General features: G+C 38.5%; 1 protein-coding gene across 1 annotated transcript in view; it reads right to left on the bottom strand.

Moving 5' to 3' along the window:
- Positions 1-18,314, bottom strand: part of RASA1 (RAS p21 protein activator 1) — a 110,202-nt gene extending 91,888 nt beyond the window's left edge. Inside the window, exon 1 of the mRNA XM_060093133.1 lies at positions 17,246-18,314. Within this exon, the coding sequence (XP_059949116.1) occupies positions 17,246-17,763 (518 nt within the window). The 5' untranslated portion in view covers positions 17,764-18,314. The remainder of the gene's footprint in view (positions 1-17,245) is intronic.
- Between the last annotated feature and the right edge of the window lie 3,804 nt (positions 18,315-22,118).

The following is a 22,118-nucleotide window of genomic DNA, read 5'->3' as shown; positions in this document are numbered from 1 at the left end:
AAGTGGATGCCTAACAAGAGGTATCAAAACTCCTTTCTCTATTACCTAAGATAATCTTCCAAAATGCATGTGTGTATATACACACACACACACACACACACACACACACATATGTGTATATATATGTATATAAACACATTCAAGTATCTATAGACATATATATTGAACTACTTAAAATAAACACTATTCAAAATGCCTTTTAGAGGGCTGTTAACCTATTGATTATCCCTCGCAAAGTAAGTTCATTCTCCTATTGAAACAATTTTTCTGAAGTGGTACGGGGGGAGAAAGAAAAAAAACAGAACAAGAGAGACTGTACCACAGTGGTTAAACACATAAACCCAGGAATCAAAAGTTTGCGTTTGAATCATTTGGTAGTTTTGTGATCTGGGAAAGTTACCTAAAACTCTCCTTACCTCAATTTCCTCATCTGTGAAAGTGTTAGCTACAATTATATTTGAGGGGATGGGGATATACACAGGCATATCTCATTTTATTGTGCTTTACTTTATTGTCCTTTGCAAATAATTGTTTTTTTACATATTGACGGTTTGTGGTAACCCTGCATGGAGCAAGTCCATCTTTCCAACAGCATTTGCTCACTTTGTGTCTCTGTGTCACATTTTGGTAATTCTCACAATATTTCAAAGTTTTTCATTATTACTGATTTGTTATGGTGATCTGTAATCAGTGATCTTTGATGTTACTACTATGACTTGCTAAAGGTTCAGATAATGGTTAATTATTTTTTAGCAATAAAGTATTTTTTAATTAAGGTATGTGCATTTTTTAGACATAATGCTGTTGTACTCTTAACAGACACTATAGTTCAGTGTAAACATAATTTTTTTTAATGATCACATGTATTCTCTGAATTCATATATAATTTTCTGTACCTTTTTTTTGAATTTTACTTTATTTTTTATACAGCAGGTTCTTATTAGTTATCTATTTTAAACATATTAGTGTATATATGTCAATCCCAATCTCCCAATTCATCCCACCACCATAAACATAATTTTAATATGGATAAATTAAAATTAATTTAATAGCATATCAAAAAAATTCCTGTGACTTGCTTTATTGTGATGTTCACTTTACTGTGGTAGTCTGAAATGGAACTTGCAATATAATACCTCCAAAGCATACCTGTACATATTTCCTTTCAGATAAATGTTATGTATTATTCATAACAGGAACTATCTTTGGCAATAGAAAAGTGATTTTTTTCTTTGTATTTCTCAACAGTCCCCAAATTTTCTACAGTAAATATATATTAATCATACTTATGGGGGGGAGTTCCCTGGTGGGGTTCCAGTGGCTAAGACTCTGTGCTCCCAATGCACGGGGCCCAGGTTCAATCCCTGGTCAGGGAACTAGATCCTGCATGCCGCAACTAATAGAGCCCACATGCTGCAACTAAACAGCCCACATGCCGTAACAGAAAAATGATCCTGCGTGCTGCAACTAAGACCCAGTGCAGCCAACTTTAAAAAAAAAAAATCATACTTACGGAACAAACTGATTTTCAAAACATTATATGGAAGACAAAATGTCCAACATACAATCAAAAATCATCCATCATGCTAAGAACCAAAAAAATCACTACTTGAATGAGAAAAAGACAATTAACAGATGCCAACACTGATATGAATCAGACATTGGAATTATATGACAAAGATTGTAAAGCAGCCATCATAAAAATTTTCCATCAATCAATTACAAATTCTCTTGAAACAGACAAAATTCAACCCAAGAAATAGAAATTATAAAAAAAAAACAAAAAGAAATTACAGAGCTGAAAACTACAATGAGAAAGAAAACCAAAAACTTATTAGATGGGCTCAATAGTAGGAATTATGGAGAACAGAATAAGTGAACTTGAGGACAGATCAACAGAATTTACCCAATATGAACAAAAAAGAGAAAAATCACTGAAAACAACAAGGTCTCGTAGATGGATGGGGCAATAATGAAAGATCTAGATCCATATCATTTTGAGCCCCATGAAAAGAAGAGAAAAAGAGTAGAGTTGAAGAGTATTCAACAAATGGTTGAAAACTTCCAAATTTGGAGAAAGATGTAAAGCTACAGATTAAAGTGAGCAAACCACAAACAGGTAAACCCACAGAAGTTACACCTTCACATACATATCTGAAACCAAAGACAAAGAAAAACCTGAAAGCAACCACATCGAAAGGACACATTACCTATAGGGAACACCAACTCAAATGACAGCAGTTTTCTAATCTGAAACCACAAAGGTCAGAAGAAAGTAACAAAAAATTTTTCAAGTGCTTAAAGAAAAGAACTGTTAACCATGAATTCTGTATCTGACAAAATTATCTTTCAGGAATGAAGGGGAAATAAAGACACAGCAGACAAAGGAAAACTAAAAGAAACTGTCACTACCAGATGTATCCTTCAAGAATGCCTATGGAAGTTCTTCAGTTGATAAAACAAGGACTCTTGGAACATCAGGAAAGAAGAAAGCACAATGCGAAAAGCAAAAATATGGGTAAATGCAATAGACTACCTTTCTACTCAAGAGGTTTTAAAACCATAACAGATGAATGGAATAAAAATTATACAAGCATAAAAAACTGGAGTTCATCAAAATTAAAAACCTCTGCATATCAAAAGACACTATCAAAAGAGTGAAAAAGCAATCCCTTAGAACAGGAGAAAATATTTGCAAACAATTTACCTGCAAAGGGACTGATATCCAGAATATATAAAGAACTCCTACAACTTAACAAAAACAAACCTGATTTTAAAATGGGCAAAGGACTTGAAAAGAGACATTTCTACAACGAAGATAGAAAAGAGGACAATAAGTACATGAAAAGATGCTCAATATCACTATTCATTAGGAAAATGCAAGTCAAAACCACAATGAGAAACCATTTCACGCCCATCAGGATAGCTATTTCATCTCCAAAAAAATCCAAAAAACAAACAAAGAAAAAAAAAATGAAAATACAAGTGATGGTGAGGATATGGAGCAGTTAGAACCCTCATACATTGCTAATGAGACTATAAAATGGTATAGCTGCTATCGAAAATGATATGGCAATTCCTCAAAAACTTAAACACAGAAATACCCTATGACCCAAAAATTCCTATTCCCAAAATGAAAGCAGTGACTAAAACAGATATTTATACACTATGTTCAAGCAGCATTATTCACAATATCCAAAAAGTGGAAGCAACCCAAGCGCCCACAAACAGATAAATGGATAAACAAAATGTGCGATAAGGCTAGAATGGTATTCAGACTTTAGAAACAAGTTCTGACAAATGCTACAACACAGATGAACCTTGAAGACATGCTAAGTGAAACAAGTCAGTTACAAAAGGAAAATATTCTATGATTCCATTTATGTGAGGTACCTAGAGTAGTCAAATTCATAGAAACAGAAAGTAAAATGGTGGTTGCCAGGGGCTGAGGAAAAGGGGATTGGAAAGTTAGTGTATAATGGGTACAGTTTTAGCTGGGGAAGATGGAAAAGTTCTGGAGAAAGATGGTGATAATGGTTGAACAACAATGTGAATGTACTTTATACCACAGAACTATACACCTAAAAATGATTAAAATAAGTTTTATGTCATGTATATTTTACCACAATAACAAAAATATTAACACCATCTGAAAAGCTGTCCAATGTATGTAGAAGAAATAGTCAAGAGAACAATATTTACAAAGTGGGAAGGTAAAGGGATCTAAGTGGAAGAATAGTTTCCCCACTTCACTTGAATTGATAAAATGCTTATACCCATAGACTGTGGTAAATTACATATGTTATTCTAGTATCTACAAAGTGATATATTGAAAAAACACTATAAATACGTCAGGATGAAATCCTAACAAATGTTTGAGTAACCCATAGGAAAGCAAGAAAAGAGAAAAAGAGAATTGAGAAAGAGAACAAGCAGAAAACAAAAAGTAAAATGGCAGACTTAAACCCTAAAATATCAATAATTACTGTAAACATAAATATTTAATACACCAAGTAAAGACAGATTAACAGCATGAACTAAAAAAAAAAGACCCAACTATAAGCTCTCTATAATTAGATCACTTAAAATAAGACACATTGAAAGTAAAATGATGTAAAAATGTACATGTAAACAAAATAAAAGCAGGAGTTGCTATATTAATATTAGATAGACTTTAGAGCAAAGACAATTGCTAGAGATGAGACAAAATTGCTAGAGACATTAAATAATGATAAAAGGATCTATCCACCAGAAATACTTAACAATCCTAAATGTGTACACCCAAACAACAGAGCTCCAAAATACATGAAGCAAAAACTGATAGAGCTGAAAGAAAAAATACATAAATTCAAAATTATAGTGGGAATTTTAAGACTCCTATCTCAGAAACTCACAGAAATACTAAACAGAAAATGAGGAAAGATTTAAAAGTTCTAAACAAAACAATCAAACAGAAGAATCTAATTGACATATATAGAACATTCCACCAAAGAACAGCCAAATACACATTTTTTTCAAGCATCCATGGAACATTCACCAAGATAGACCATATCCAAATCCCAGACTATAAAAAAAACTTCAACAAATTTAAAAGTACTGAAATCATAAGGGTATGTTCTCTGACCATAATGGATTCTAATGAAAAATCAATAACAGAAAGACAACTGGTAAATCTTAAAACACTTGGAAATGAAACAACACACTTCAAATAATTCATGAGTCAAAACATAAGTCTCAATGTAAAGTTAAAAAAAGAAACAGAACTGAGTGAAAATGAAAAGGCAACATATCAAAAGATGCAGACTATGGCTAAAGAAGTGTTAAGAGGGAAAAGTATAGCATTAAATGCTTACTCTAGGAAACAGGGAAAGTCTCAAATCAATAATCTTAAATTCCTTCCTCAAGAAACTAGAAAAACAAGAACAAAATAAATGCAAAGCAATCAGAAAAAAAGAACAATAAAAATAAGAGCAAAAATCAATGAAATTGAAAACAAGGCCATAAAGAAAAAAAATCAATGAAACAAAAAGCTAACACTTTGAAAAAATTAATAGAAATGCTAACGCCTTAACAAGACTGACAAAACAAAACAGAGTTAAGACACAAATTCAAGTATCAAGAATAAAAGAGAATATCACTAACTATTCTACAGCCATCAAAAGGGTAACTAGGTAATAATGCAAACAAGTTTATTCTGCTATGTTAGACAAATTAGAAGAAATGAACCCACTTACTACCAAAATCCAACCAAAATAATATAAATAAGATGTATAACCATATAACTATTTAAAATGAATTCATAATTTTAAATCTCCAAAAAAAAATAAATCCCAGACTGAGATGTTTTCACTAGAGAATTCTACCAAATATTAATACCAATACTTCACAAACTCTTCCAAAGAACAGAAGAGTAGGGAACATGTCCTACCCCGTACTATGAGGCCAGTATTATTCAAATAGTGAAACAAGACAAAGATATCACAAGAAAACTACAGACCAATATCTCTCATGAACTTAGACACAAACACTCTCAACACATCAAAAACATGAGTTTCAGCAATTCTTGAAAAACATTATACACTATAACCTACTGAGATTTATTCCAGGTATGCAAGGCTGGTTCAACATTAAAAAAATCAGTGTAAGCTACCATCTCAACATGCTAAGGAAAATATCATATGATCCTATAAATTGACCAAGAAGAAAGAATTTGAAAATATCCAGCACCCATTCATGGTAAAAACTCACAGTAAACTAGGAAGAGAGGTGATTAACCTCAACTTGATAAAGAGTATCTATCCACTCTCCCCCCAAAACAGCTACAGTTAACATCATATTTAATGGTAAAACACATTTAAATGCTTTCCACCTAAGACAAGGAACAAAGCAAGGATGTCTGCTCTCACCACTCTCATTCAATACAGTACCATAAGTTCTAGCCACTGCAATATGACAAGAAAAAGAAATAAAAGTCATACAGATCAGAAAGACAGAAAAAAACGGCCCCTATTTGCAGTAGACATGATTGTCTATGTAGAAAATCCCAAGGAATCTGTAAAAAGTCTCTTAGAACTAAAAGATAAGTTTAGCAAGGTCACAAGATATAAGACCAACATACAAAAATCAATCAGCATTTCTATATACTAACAAGAAACATGTGGAAACTTAAAAACATAATAACATTTACAAAATTGCTCCAAAACAAAACAAAACAAAAATAAGTACAAATTAAACAATAGGCATACAGGATTGATATACTAAAAATTACAAAATGCTGATTAAAGCAATCAAAGAAGAACTAAATAAATGGAAACATACCATGTCAATATAGTAAAGATGTCAGTTCTCCCAAAACTGATCTATAGGTTTAATGCAATTCCTATGAAATTTCAACAAAGTTTTTGTAGACATGGACAAGCTTGTTCTAAAATTTATGCATAAAGACATGTCTTAGAATAGCTAAAAACATAATGAAAAGGGAATCACTCTACCCAATAGTAAGGCTTACTACGTAGCTATGGTTATCAAGGTGTGATATCAGCAAATGGAGACATACAGACCAACAGAATACAATAAAGAACCCAGAAGTAGGGCCTCCCTGGTGGCGCAAGTGGTTAAGAGTCCGCCTGCCGATGCAGGGGATGCGGGTTCGTGCCCCGGTCTGGGAGGATCCCATATGCCGCGGAGCGGCTGGGCCCGTGAGCCATGGCCGCTGGGCCTGCGCATCCGGAGCCTGTGCTCCGCAACGGGAGAGGCCACAGCAGTGAGAGGCCCACATACCGCAAAAAGAAAAAAAAAAAAGAACCCAGAAGTAAACCCACACATATATGCCCAATTAATTTTTTATGGAAGTGCAAAAGCAATTCAATGGAAGAAAGATATTTGCCTTTTCAACAAATGGCGTTAGAGTAATCGGATATTCCTGGGCAAAAATATGAACCTCAATCTAAACCATACCTTTTATAAAAAAGAAATCAAAATGGATCATGGACTTAACTGTAAAACATAAAAATACAAAACATTTGGAAACAATCATAGGAGAAAATCTTTGTGATCCAGGCTAGGCAAAGAGTTCTTAGACTTGCCTCTAAAAGCACAACCTATAGAAGAAAATATTAATAACTTAAGCCTCATAAAAATTAAAAACTTTTGCTCTGTGAAAGACCCTGTTAAAAGGAGAAAAAGACAAGCTACAGAATAGGAGAAAATATTTGCAAACCACATTATCAGATAAAGGACTAATATTTAGAATACATAAAGAACTCTTAAAACTCAATAATAAACAAACAATCTTATTGGAAAATGGGCAAAAGAGATGAACAGACATTTCACACAAGAGGATATACAGATAGCAAATTAGCACATAGAGTTTCAATATCATCAATCGTTAGGAAAAATGCATATCAAAACCACAATGAGATATCACTAGGCATCTAGTGATCACTAGGCAATGAGAATTGCTAAAATAAAAAATGGTTAGTAGTGAGGACATAGGGAATCAGGATCACTCATGAATTGTTAGTGAGAATGTAAAAGGATACAGCTACTCTAGAAAACAGATCGGCAGTTTCTTATAAAACTCAATATGCAATTACCACACGATCCAGCAGTTGCACTCCTGGACATTTATCTGACGGAAATGAAAACTTATGTTCACACAAAAACATAAACACAAAGGTTCATAGCAGCTTTTTTTCATAATATCTAAAACTGGAAATTATCCAAATGTTCTCTGATGAGTGAATGATTAAACAAACTGTAGTATATCCATACCATGGAATACTACTCAGCAACAAAAAGGTACAAAGTATTGATACAAGCAACAACTTGAATAAATCTTGAGGGAACTGTGTTCAGTGACAAATGCTATTCCAAAAGGTTACATGCTGTATGAACTATTTATAATAGCCAGGACATGGAAGCAACCTAAGTCTCCATTGACAGATGAATGGATAAAGAAGATGTGGCACATATATACAATGGAATATTACTCAGCCATAAAAAAGAAATGAAATTGAATTATTTGTAGTGAGGTGGATGGACCTAGAGACTGTCACACAGAGTGAAGTCAGTCAGAAAAAGAAAAACAAATACTGTACGCTAACACATGTATGTATGGAATCTAAAAAAAAAAAAAAATGGTTCTGAAGCACCTAGGGGCAGGACAGGAATAAAGACGCACACATAGAGAATAGACTTGAGGACACGGGGAGGGGGAAGGGTAAGCTGGGATGAAGTGAGAGAGTGGCATGGACATATATACACTACCAAATGTAAAATAGATAGCTAGTGGGAAGCAGCTGCATAGCACAGGGAGATCAGCTCAGTGCTTTGTGACCACCTAGAGGGGTGGATAGGGAGGGTGGGAGGGAGACACAACAGGGAGGGGATGTGGGGATATATGTATACGTACAGCTGATTCACTTTGTTATACAGCGGCAACTAACAACAATGTAAAGCAATTATACTCCAGTAAAGATGTTGACAAAAAAAGAAAAAAAGGTTACAAGCTGTATGAGTCCATTTATATAATCTTTTGGAAATGACAAAATGAAGAACAGATTAGTAGTTGCCAGGGGTTAAAGATGGAGAAAGGTGGGTCTAGTTATAAAAGGCAAACACAAGGGATCCTGGGAGTAATGAAATTGTTCTGTATCTTTACTGTGGTGATGATTACACAAATCTACCCATGTGATAAAACTGCATAGATTTGGGCTTCCCTGGTGGCACAGTGGTTGAGAGTCCGCCTGCCGATGCAGGGGACGCGGGTTCGGGCCCCGGTCCGGGCGGATTCCACATGCCACGGAGCGGCTGGGCCCGTGAGCCATGGCCGGTGAGCCTGCGCGTCCGGAGCCTGTGCTCCGCAACAGGAGAGGCCACAGCAGTGAGAGGCCCGTGTACCGCAAAAACAAACAAACAAAAAAACTGCATAGATTTAAATAAACACCACACACACACACACACACACACACATACACACACAGTGTATGTAGAACTGGTGAAATCTGAATAAATGAACTATATCAATGAAATTGATTCCTAGTTGTGAAATCACGAGATATTGCCATATATCTGGAAAAATAGGGGAAGGAAACATCTCTGTATTATTTCTTACAACTAAATATGAATCTACAATTACCTCAAAATAAGAAGTTTAATTGGAAAATCTGAGAGATAACTCAATATTTAGGTAGATAGACATGGATGGAAGAGAAGTATGGTTCTACTATCATACAAGTATCTTAACTGTGGACCCAGTGTAGTGGGCTATACCTACAAAGAAGACTTAAAAGAATTGAGAGGGATATCTCTAGGCCTTTCCCTTAGCTAGAGACAGATACATAAGAGAAAAGAATTTTAAAAGTAACACTGAATGTTACAACAATGAACACAGAGTGAATACAGAAAATCTGCTGGAGTAATGTCTCACCCATAGGTTTTCTACAGCTACCACCCACGGTCTTGTGTAGGATCTTTTTACACTATAATAATCAGACATGCATTTAAATGCTTTCCAACTTTCAACACAAGTATAGCCAAAAGAGGATATGTTAAGTCACGAACTCATGAAGAATGAAGCTAAAGTATAAGGAAAGTTTTTCTTTCCTACGGTGAAAAACAGGAAATAAAAGAATGAAGACCCTGTTTCTCAAGTAGTAAATGAGCATTTAATCTGCTCCAAGTCCTCCAAAGCCATTTTTAAAGATGCAGGTTTACACAGTGTATCAGTCAACTCAGGATATCAAAACAAAATTCCATATACTAGATGGCTTAAACAACAGAAATTTATTTTCTCACAGTTCTGGAGGCTGAGTCCAAGATTAAGGTGCCAACAGAGCTGGTTTCTAAGTGAGGCATCTCTCCTTGGCTTACATATAGATAGCTACCTTCTCACTGTGAACTCATATGGCCTTTTCTCTGTTCACATGTGCTCCCATTTGTCTCCTCCTCTTCATATGAGAACACCAGTCCTATAGAATTATGGATCCACCTTTATGACCTCATTTAACCTTAATTACCACCTTAAAGGTCCTAACTCCATACACCGTCACACGGGGGTTAGGGCTTCAACCTATGAATTTTGGAGAGATATAATTCAGTCCAACACCCAATGACTAGCCAGTCCTGGAGTATATTAAGTTTTGTATGGGTGCACGTATATATGTGTGTATTATATGCACTGGAATGGAACAAGTAGAGTATTTGCATTAGAATTCCAGTTCTACCAGTTTTCTCAACAAAAACAAAATGTGGATAATATCTATTCTCACTGTATAGTTATGAGAATTAAATGAGATAACCTATGTAAAGTGCCTAGAATATAGTAAATGATACTCAGTAATGGGCCTCTGCCTTTCCACTTCCTCCCCCACAAAAATTAATTAAATATTACTCAAATCTAAACATATCTGAAAAATCATGGGAACTGGATTCTCTCCCAGATCCACCTAGCTCTTTGACATTAAGCAAGCCACTCTATCAGAGTCTGCTTCTGCAATGGTCAATGAAAGAGTTTCCTCTTTCACTGAAATACTATGTATCTATGCATATCACTCTCCTGATTACACAGTAGTCTTCTCTTATCCTCAGGGGATACATTCCAAGACTCCCAGACATGCCTGAAACCTCAAATTAGTACCGAATCCCATACATACTCTATTTTCCCCATATATAGATACCTATTTATAAATTAGGCACAGTAAGAGATTAACAACAATAACAATAACATTTATTATATGTTCTATAATAAAATAGAACAATTATAACGATATACTGTAATAAACATTACACGAATGTAGTCTCTCTCAAAATATCTTTCTGTAAAATGTAACGCCTTTTCCATCTCAACTAAGCACTATCACACACTGTGGTCATAACTTTTGCAGTTTGAGGTGCAACAGCAAAACTATCATGAATTTCTTTTTCCTTCACAATTTCACAGATAGAAGATTCGTTCTTACTGTAGATCTTAGTAATCTCTGCATATGATTTTTTTCATCCCCTATTAAGTAGGAAACTTTCACCTTTTCACTTAAAGTAAGCACTTAGCTTCTCTGGAATATCCGAATTGCCAACATCACTACTCTTCCGCTTTGGGGCCATTATTAAGTAAAATAAGGCTTACTTGAACACAAGCACTGTGATAGTGCAAACAGTCAATCTGACGACCAAGGTAGGACCACTAAGTGATGGCAGGATACGTTGGACAAAGGTATGATTCATGCCTGGGTGGGATGGAGCAGGATTTCATCACACTACTCTGAAAGGTGTACAATTCTTAAAACTCATAAATTGCTTATTTCTGGAATTTTCCGCTTAATATTTTTAAGCCATGGTCAACCGAGAGCAACTGAAATCGTGGAAAGTGAAGACGTGGATAAGGGGGGACTACTATAACATCAAATACTGATGCTACAAAAGCTAATAAAACTTTCTATAAAACTTTAGTAAAAGAATTACAGTATAAAATTTCAAAATCACTTTCATACACTCTCATTCTTTCAACTCTTCCAAAACTATCCTCTAACTTGAAAAATTAGTACCATGTGTCCGTAGATTAATTTTATCATCTTATTTCTATATCATTAATGCCTTATTGTCCAGCTACATTGTACTTTCTTTTATATTTCTTTCTGTCCCCCACAATGTTCACTGTTTTACTCACAAAATCATGTAATCACTGGAACACCTAAAAGCATACTCCAAATCCCATTGAGATGTGATTAGACATATGGAGAAGTTATCCAGAAATTTTACCTGATAACAACTATTTTTTATTTAGCCCACAACTGAAATGTACTGCAGGTGATTTCAAGATAACACACCTACCATACATTCATTGGCATATTCAAACAATGAGCCATAACCAACATCCATATTCAGTACCTTTTGTTTAAAATTAAGATAATGGTGGTCAGAAGCAAAATATATTGTGGGGATGTTTGGACCATTCGATGAAAGACAATTTACCATGTAGACCCTAAGGGAAAAACTTCAAAGTACTTGCCCTTTCTCCCACGCTCTCCCTAACCACTAGTATTCTAATATTATCTAATATTTGCTTGTAAATGAATAATATATGCAGTAGGCAGTTACTCTGATGCCCCCAAGAAATCTCACCTTCTAGTATTGGTGCCCTTTTATAGCCCACTCCCACACTAAATCTAGACTGACTCACGTGATTAGCATTGGCCATTGGAACGTTAGCAAACATGAAGAACAGAGAGGCTTAATAAGTGTTGGCATGGTGAGGCCTATCCTCTGGGAATGCTCCCTCATGGAACACATCTGCCATGCTGTGGAGAAGTTCAAGCTAATGAAATGGAGAGGTTGGGGTTGGGGGAGACATGGATACAGATACACACATACACACACAGATGCCCAGCTATCCACCAGCTGTTCCAGCCATCCCAGCTGAGGTACCAGACTTATGAGTTAAAAAGATACCTTGGACATTATAGCCAAAAGGTGAAACATGGAGCAGTCCCCAACAAGCCCTGCCCAAATTTTATAATCAAGAGCAAATAAATGTTTCAGCAACTAAGTTTTGGAGTGAAGCAATAGGCAACTACAAGAACACATGTAAACCAATTAGAACAGTTCCTGTTAGGTAGTAAGCAACCAAGAAATGTCATCAGTAATACCTGACAATAATCACTCTAAGTTCCATCACCTGCCCCGACCGAGGTACTGTTTGGAGTATTTGAGCTGCTCTTAAAGGCATTCCCTCATTTCCCTAATGGCTAGTAAAGAGATAGGGAGCAAAGCAACCAAAAGACCTCTTTATTTTCCCCTTCTTCTTCCTAACTTAGCCCTGTCAGGTTTTTTTGTTGCTGTTGTTTTGGCTTTTGGGTCTTTTTTTTTTTTTTTGGCTCTGTCAATAATGTTTGCCTGGTTTCCCTAGAGTGGCTAATCAATGATCCAGACCAATTCAAGTCTTTGGTAGTGCTGTGTATTCTCAGTAACTATAGGCACCCCCTTCAACCTACCCCAGGCCACAGGTAAATAATTAAGAGTTCAGTAGGACAGACTCCTCACTAAAGGTCAAAAGTTTATACTCATTAATTTGTAATTTTTTTACCTGACAGAATCTTTAGGCAAAGGGCATAGGAACCAAGTACCTCTTGTTCAGAATAAATTAAGCAGCATTGAAAACATACCTGCTACTTTTCCTCTAAGACTTTACTGATCCTAATTATATAAATACTTTATTCTTTTAACCCCCATGACCCTTTGCTCATACTTCACTCATGATATTTATCTTAAGCTAACCTGAATGACAGTAATTGGTTACTTAACTTTCTACTAGATCTAAAACTCTCCAGGAAGAGAGACTCATTAAGAAAAGGGGTATCTTACTCATTGTTGTATCCCTTAAATTAAGCTCCTACTACATTGCTCTACTACTCATATAGCAAAAATATCTGGTCCTGGTCAGAAACCACTTTGTCCATAACGAATCTCTTCAATTCTCACCCCCATTTTTATTAAGAAATAATGACTCACCCAGAGTTACAATGCAATCGGTGACAAAGTTAATGAATGCTACATGACTTAGTACTAACATTTAACAATTATTTGACTTAAGAATGATTTTATTTTTGTAGAAACAGTAAGATGATTCTTAAGGAAAAGAAAGGTATTATTTACATTCCTTATTTCTTTTTTCTTCAACTTTCAGGCTTGAGAAAGCCTGCGTTTTAGGTCCAGGGTAAGATCTAGTTAAGCCAGATGCCAGGCAAATAACATCAAAGGCAAAACAGGCCTGGTAGAAAACACAGTTAACTGTAGAGCTCAGAATTCACCTAAATGGGGCAATCACTACTCAGCTCTAGAAATCTATTCTTAAGCAGGAACAGCAACCAGGTAAAGCCAACTCCTCTGAGTTCTCAAGTGATGCTAGAAATCGAGACTTCTTATCTTAAACATGAAGTTTTCCTATTCTTAAATGGTGGCAAGTAATCACTAAATGCTCCAAATACACTACGAGCAAGCAATATATATGTGTCAGTTGTATTCAGCCCAAGAGCCTCCTGCTACTGCAGGCTCATAGTCTATACATAATTGATGGTGGACTAAGGGAACTATTCTCCTTTCCTATCACCGCTCACCCCTGGGGAAAAGAGAAAGAAATAACAAGGACCATGAAAAGCAGCTACATAACAATACAGGGAGTACCTGTATTGAAAAAAAACTTTGTTAGCAGTTTTAGATACAGAACCTTTTATAGCATAAAAATATATGGGGAGAATTTTTTTTCTTTTTACAATTTTTTCCTCAAAATTTGCAAAAAAAAAAAAAAAAGAATATTCAAATACATGTAATAGTTAAAGTTATACAAACTTTTCTGGCCTTAACCCAACTAATGAAAATGCTCAGTAATAAACATGAGACTAATGACTCACCATGCACACAGAAAGACAAGGTACAAAATACTAATAGTGTTATTATATTTGCACTGGTCTGTCTACATATTGTCACTTGACTCTCTTGTGACCAACAGCACTGAACCAGCTGGACACATGGTTGAACTCCATGACCAGGGAACCCTGGTCTATCTAACAAACCACCGTGGACTCGATCCTATGACCTGAACCTCCTTAATATCATGCTATCAACAACTAAGGTGACCAGTCACTAGTAATCATATATTAGTCCAAAAGCATTTCTTCAATACTTTTATGAAAGATTTGACATAATTTAACAAAGTCGTTAAGGCTTTTCCTTTTATTTAAAAATAGGAATTTATAGAAAACACTTGAATTCCATCTCTAAACCTGCTTAGCCTGCTAGAAGCTTTATGAATTTAAAATAAACTTTTTGATATAATCAATCATGGTAGACAGGCCTTCAGAGTTCAAAACATTCTCTCAAATAGTTATTAGTAAGGGAGTTCCTATAGCAATAGAATTAGTAGGCAATTTAATGACAATAAAATTACATATTATTATTTGGGGAGACTACTAATTTATTGAACACTTACTATGTGCCAGGTACTGTGCTGAATATGTTCAGGGGGTTCTCATTAACCTTAAAAACGACCATATGGGGCTTCCCTGGTGGCGCAGTGGTTGAGAGTCCGCCTGCTGATGCAGGGGACATGGGTTCGTGCCCTGGTCTGGGAAGATCCCACATGCCGAGGAGCGGCTGGGCCCGTGAGCCATGGCCGCTGAGCCTGCGCGTCTGTGCTCCGCAACGGGAGAGGTCACAACAGTGATTGGCCCGCGCACCGCAAAAAAAAAAAAAAAAAAAAAACACGACCGTATGAGGGAGACACCATTATTGTCCCCATTTTACAGATGGGGAAACTGACCTTTCCAAGATCACACAGCTAGTAAGTAGCAGAGTCAGGATTCCAACCCAAATCTTGTCTAACTTCAGAATTTGCACGCTTAACCACTACACTGTATTGCCTCCAGTGACTTTGGGTTGATATCTAAGATAAAGAAAAGAGGGAAATTTGTACTTCTCAGTGGCAAATTTAAAAAACATACTAGAAATGGAGGATACCTTTTAGAACAGGTACAATTCTCATATAGACAGTCACACAAATAATATTTTTATTCCCAAATACAAACAATAATGATGAAAATCTCAAATGGACTTCTCAGAAACATAATTTTTCCTATATACTCACTCATGTTTATTATTAAATATTTAATGGGAACACTACGTGTTTTCTGCTCAATTCTGCCGTGAAGCTAAAACTGCTCTACAAAATAAATTCTATCTTTAAAAATATTTAAAACTGCAATATACTAAATATGCCTAATTCAATTTAGTTAATAACTGGCATAAGACTATATTCGTTCGTAATGAAAAGTTGCACTTTATCGTAACCACAGGAACCTTAATACTTAAGTGATTTTTTCAAAAAGGCTTGAAGGTGTTTAAACAGTGCAGTATATTTTAAATTTTTAACACTCTCAGAACACCTTCAGAAAAGTCTGCAATACACAGATGTGAAACGATAAGTTGGTATAAAATCAGACCAAAAAATTGAACTCACAATGAATAATATAAAAGGAATACAACACCCCTATACCATGGCTGACCTAAGTAAGACTAACTTTACTTTTCCATCAAAAGATGTAGCCTAAGTCAAAAATGTCCTAATTCGTTAAGTCCTTTTTAAATCTTCCAAAGAAGATTATCAAAAAAAAAAAAAAAACAACGAAAAAAAAAACCCACGAAAAAACAAAAAAACCTGGAATTGTCTAGAGTGATTGTCAACACAGAAACCAAATCTTTCTTCTTCTGATACTCACCAAGGTTGTCAACATTCTAAAGGAAAATTAAGACAGATATGAGGGATCTATAAAGCAAGTTTTACCTACTATTACCTCTTCTTATCAACATTTTCCTCTCATCAAGGTCCAGCTTTACAAATACATACCTTAGTTCACTTATGAAGAGAACAAGGGGGAGGTACTATATATAGAAAAGTCATTTGTCATATATATTCCGCAGCAGACTGTCAAAATTAATTTTCAAATAGAATACTGTATTTGCCACCAACAAAGTGTTGAAGGGAAGCACACTATTAATTTTGTTTTGCTCCAATATTGTGCTTAGAAAGCTTCAACTTATAGAAGAATTACACTAATATTAATAAATGGGAATTCTACGGCACAAGTTACAAATATTGTTGGAGTATGAGCCCTTAACCACACCTGTAATTAACAGAACTCCTTTCCTTTCTCGCTGACCCACGTTTTCAAAAGTGATCCAAAGACTTCTCTGCATCTCAATGCTTTCAACAGGCAGAAGCTGGGATTTTCAGTGCAACAAAAACAAAGCATTCTGACCAATGCATGTTTCGAATGATATTAACACAATACTCATTTAAATGCTTGTATTCCAAGCTTCTCACTGGTCATCTAGCTTCAACAGGGAACACAACCAGGTTAATATAGACTACGACTGCCTTGGTAGCTGCAAGCTCAGCTGAATCCCAGGACGCCACCTCAATTTGGAAGGGGCAGAACTATATCCGGTTCTCACTGGATACACATTTTCCCATGCTTCCCATCTTTAAAACTTTACATCTTCCCAGAGGAGCAGTAAATATACCAAGCCGCCAGGGAGTGTGCCTGTAGGGAAGATGAGTGATCAAATTAAATCCCTATGCACAGAACCATAAGCTTCAAAACTTTTCACAACGAGTAACAGCTGAAAGAACGAGGCATGTTTTCCCACTTCTTTCCAGGAGTCAGCTTCCCCCAAAACACCGGTTTTGACTTACTGGTTAGTTGGCGGAGCGGTCAGCGGGATGGCCACCTCTTCCTCCTCGTATTCTGGTCCATCCAGAGAGTCACCTTCGTCCACTGTTCCCAGGCCCGCGCCCAAAGGGGGCAGCTGAGGAGGAGGCGGCAAAGGAGGGAATCCGCCGCCTGCCCCGAAGGTCTCAGCAGGCAACGAAGTGGTCCCCTTGGTGAGAGCCATCTCCCCGCCAGGTCCGGCGGCGGCAGCACCAGCCACGCCAGCAGCAGCACCTCCCCCTGACAGTCCGGCTCCCCCCAGTGCCCCCGCCACAGACCCGGGTCCCAGGAACCCTGACCCCAAAGTGGCTCCGCCACCCAGAGTCCCGGCCACTCCAGCCTCCGCCAGCCCAGGAAAGGGGGCGGCTGCCACAGACAGGGCGGCGGGTATCTTCACCCGGCACACTGCTGGATAGGCACTGGAGCCCGCGGCCCCGCCGCCTCCTGCTGCCCCGGCGGTGACCGGGCCGCCCTCCTCACTGCCGGCCTCGGCCGCCATCATGTTGAAGCCCGCTCTACTCTGCCCTACCCTGCCCGCCCGGGAGCCCCGGGGGCCACCAGGCCCGGGCTCCGAGCCGCCCCACCCAGGCGCGTCCCCTCTTCAGCTCCCCAGGCGGAGGAAACAACAACAAAAGGAGAGAGCCCGCCGCCGCGCCCCCTCTTCGGGCCACAGCCCAGGCTCGGGAGCTACCCGGGTTACGGGAAGAGAAGTGGGCAAAAAACCCAACGCCTGCACAAACGCCGCCCAAATCTTCACCTTACACACCCACACTCACGCACACACACATGCACAGAAGCGAAAAACTTCCTGGCTGCACTCAAGAGGAAGGGAAGCACAGGGGAAGCGGCTTCGGCCACCGCCACGGCCGCCGCCGCCACCGCTTCTTCACCACCCCAGTTCCGGCCACCCCCACCGCAGCCACCGCCGGTGCCGCTGCTGGGGCTGGGGCCACTGCAGCCGCTTCATCCTCCACGGGGCTGAGACGCGAGGGGTGGGGAGAAAAGAGGAAGGGGGGCGGGGTAGTGGGGAAACGGACTGAACTGCTCGCAACCTGGAACGCTCAGTGAAATCGACGAGAGAGAAAGGAAGGCGGGGCACGGGAGGAGGAGCAGAGGGAAGGAAGGGCGAGGGAGGAGGAGGGAGAGGGCAGCTTCTGCGCAGGCGCCTTCCCGGCGCGGGGGTTGAGGGGCTGGGCCTGGAGAAGGAAAAGGAAGAGTCGGGAGGGAAGGAAGCGGCGGGGACGCGCGGTGCGCGGCCGCGCTCGCTGTCCCGCTCCGGTTGGAGCGCGTGGCGGCGCGGCCGCATCTCTAGCGCGCCGGCCTCCCTGGGCTTTGTTTGAAGGGCCGGTGAGGCGGAGGAGGGGAGGAGTGGGTCCAGAGCACGCAGCCGCTCAGCGGGGTGAAAACAGGAGAGACGGGAGAGACAAGGAGGGGTTGAAGAGGGAATACCGGGGAGAGGAAAAGGAAGATGCCGCGAAGCCAATTCCTTGCTTCCTGACCGGTAAAACAAACACCCGTGGCCGGCGGCGCAGAAACCAGACATTCAAGGCCCTCGGAGGTGGGGGGTTGGAGGGGGCGGCCCGCTTGGAAGGTCGAGACCGTACTGTTACTGTTTCCGTTTTCTTTTTTCTTTTTTTTTTTTTTGCGGTATGCGGGCCTCTCACTGTTGTGGCCTCTCCCGTTGCGGAGCACAGGCTCCGGAAGCGCAAGCTCAGCGGCCATGGCTCACACGCCCAGCCGCTCCGCAGCATGTGGGATCTTCCCGGACCGGGGCACGAACCCGTGTCCCCTGCATCGGCAGGCGGACTCTCAACCACTGCGCCACGAGGGAAGCCCCCGTTTTCTTTTCATAGTATAAATTGCTGTATGACTCTTACAAGCTAAAAAATAAAATGAAATTTTTAAAACTGGGTTCTGAAACTCAAAGAAAGCGAAATGGATAATGGGGGGGCATATGGGGAGGGCTAAGAATTTTAGTAGAAATAGTGGTTGTTTGAAGTCAGATTTCTACCACCGTACACGTTTTGTTTTCTTCTCCCACTCTCCCCCTCTATTCCCTTTCTCTTTTTCTTTCTCTTTTTCACACACACTACCTTGCCATTGCAAGTCTGTTGGGTAGCTAATAAGGTGTGGAGAGGAGAGGTGCCCCAGACATCACTAATCAACGCGCTTTTGTCCTCGTTTGTGTGCAAAGCACGGCAGGGCGTACTCCACGATGTACATGTGAATGCACAGAGCACTTTCAACTGGCAGATGTCAAGAAGGTCCCAAAGTGTCAGTTACAATTATGTATGGTTTCAAAAATTATCAATAAACTGAAATTTCACTCTTAATATATTTCACTCAATATAGCCGAAGAGAATGGTTTTTGTTTTGTCTTTTCTACTGGAATATGTATAAACATAGGTGGAGGAATCGTTCCCATTTTTTGAAATTCCAGTATCTGATTTGCCCTTTTGGATTCATATATTATTCTTATATTTTGCATTCTCCCAGGAGGAATCCCACATTAAATACCATTAAATATTGATCTTTGAGATCAATATTTTCTCTGCTAAGGATAGTCAACAAGAAGCACATTAAGAATGGGAAGGGTCTGAAATAGAGGCCAAGGGAAGAAGGAAAAGACCAGTAAACAAGGTGGCAAGGTGCACACAAGACATTTTCCTTTAGAAATGTCTATTTCCGTAACGCTATTTGCCAAATCAGTGACAATGTGATTACCAGTAATCCTAAGGACTCCTTCATTCTGCTCACCTCTTATGCAGTATACTACCTGGGAGAGTGAAGATGGACTGACTAATCCCAAGAGTGGTCTCAGATCAGCAATATCCTAGGAACTTGTTAGAAATGCAAATTCTTGGACCCCATCCAACCCTAGACCCTCTGAATCAGAAAATGCAGTAATCTGTGTTTTAATGCGCCCTCCAAGATTTGCACATTTAAGTTTAAGAACCACTATATTATAGTATGCTAAACAAGAAAATGGTATGCAACACCATCATCAGCCTCTGAAAGTAGGACATTGGACTGGTAGGTAATCACCAGCTCTGGCTTATTACTGATATTTTCTAAGTGCTCACACACCATAGGTATTATGCCTGAGGTTCCAGGTCAGATTCACTACTCTAATTTGCGGAATTATGTCCTTCCCCCTTTTTGAAAATTCTTTAGCATCTAAAGGCCAATATTTAATGTAGTCCAACACCAATTACATACTGATTTATATTGTTTTCTAGTTACTACAAAGGTATACTGCAGATTCAACCTGTGGTCTATCCTACTGCCTAGCCCAATGCTATGCATCCTTGCCAATTGCTTTGAACAGGTCTCCATTCTTTTAACAAATCCTGGATTAGATCAGCTCACATCTTTAGACATCAATTGCTCAACCAGTGGGATCTACTATGTCTATTTGTCTATCAACCTATACCAACCAATACCAATATCTTACATTATATTCAGTCTTAGAGTAATGTTGTCCTTTTCATCTAAAGAGATTACCAAATATTTTTGATGAGGTATTTTCAAATCTTTTTATATACTCCATTTATTGGATGCATCTAGGCCTTGATCTTTACTATTCTTTGTGTATTTCCCTAATCTCAAATCAGTCTTCTATCTTCACTGACTTTTAATTTTTTCCAAAAGGGCTAATGTTTTACCTCCTTTATTTTTGTCTATTGCCTTTTTTCTTTCTCTATTCACCTTGACCTGCCCATCTCTCATTTATAGTCTCATGTTTTTGTTTTTGTTTTTATGCTAATTTCTCTCAGTTTCTTCTGTGTTTCCCTTTCCTTTTCTTCCAAGCCCCTGAATTTCCTGACATAGATACACTCCTTGAAGTTTCATGAGTCAAAAACTGAAGAAAACTAAAAAAACCCCAAAACCTATGAAATATTTATTTGGAGAAGGGCATTACAGGGTTTCTGCAGGGGCTGGTGTTAGGTGTGGTGTTATGTAACATTACTTAACAAAGGGAAGTAAACAGTCTGTTAATTAAATTCACAGATAATATTAAACAGGGAGGCACTGAAAAACAGTATACAAAAGAAAAGAGGAAAATTCAAAATAGCTTTTACTTTTAGTAAAACAATTTTTGATATCTGTGATTTGAGAAAAGTTATTCCAGATATGGAATTAAACATAGTATTTAATGAAGCATAAACAATCAGAAATGCTGGGCAAAGACATGGGTGAAAAGAATCTGAACACAATTATTTATTTATTTATTATTATTTTTTGCGGTACGCGGGCCTCTCACTGTTGTGGCCTCTCCCATTGCGGAGCACAGGCTCCGGACGTGCAGGCTCAGCAGCCATGGCTCGCGGGCCCAGCCACTCCGCGGCATGTGGGATCTTCCCGGACTGGGGCACGAACCCGTGTCCCCTGCATCAGCAGGCGGACTCTCAACCACTGTGCCACCAGGGAAGCCCCACAATTTTTTAAAAAATGAATTTGGCTCATTCTGATTTTATTGGCCACTCAAATATGAATGTAATACATTCCAAAACATTTTGCAGTTTTGATAACTCAATATGTGAAAAGGTATTCTGACTCAGTAATACAATTTTAGGGAAACTCAAGGAATTTAGATCAAATATCTGAGTAGTTCCTGAAGGGAAAACTAAGCAAGAAGTGATAAAGAGTGTTATTGTGTTTCATGCCCTAGTGCATACTCAGCTAAACAAATAGGCTTCCAAGTTTCTCTAAAGAGTGTCAAAAGGTTTCATTGACCTCCGAATTTTGAAAAGAAGCCTTTACTCCTAACCCCTAATATCCTTACTGCATTTGTTGACCTCATCTTAAAATTTTCAAGAGCACAAATTTCCTTATTAGGGAGATGTTTTGAGCAAA

This window comes from Mesoplodon densirostris, chromosome 3 (genome assembly GCF_025265405.1).
Source record: "Mesoplodon densirostris isolate mMesDen1 chromosome 3, mMesDen1 primary haplotype, whole genome shotgun sequence".
NCBI classification, from domain to species: Eukaryota; Metazoa; Chordata; class Mammalia; order Artiodactyla; family Ziphiidae; genus Mesoplodon; species Mesoplodon densirostris.
This window is presented reverse-complemented; position numbering and strand designations above follow the sequence as displayed.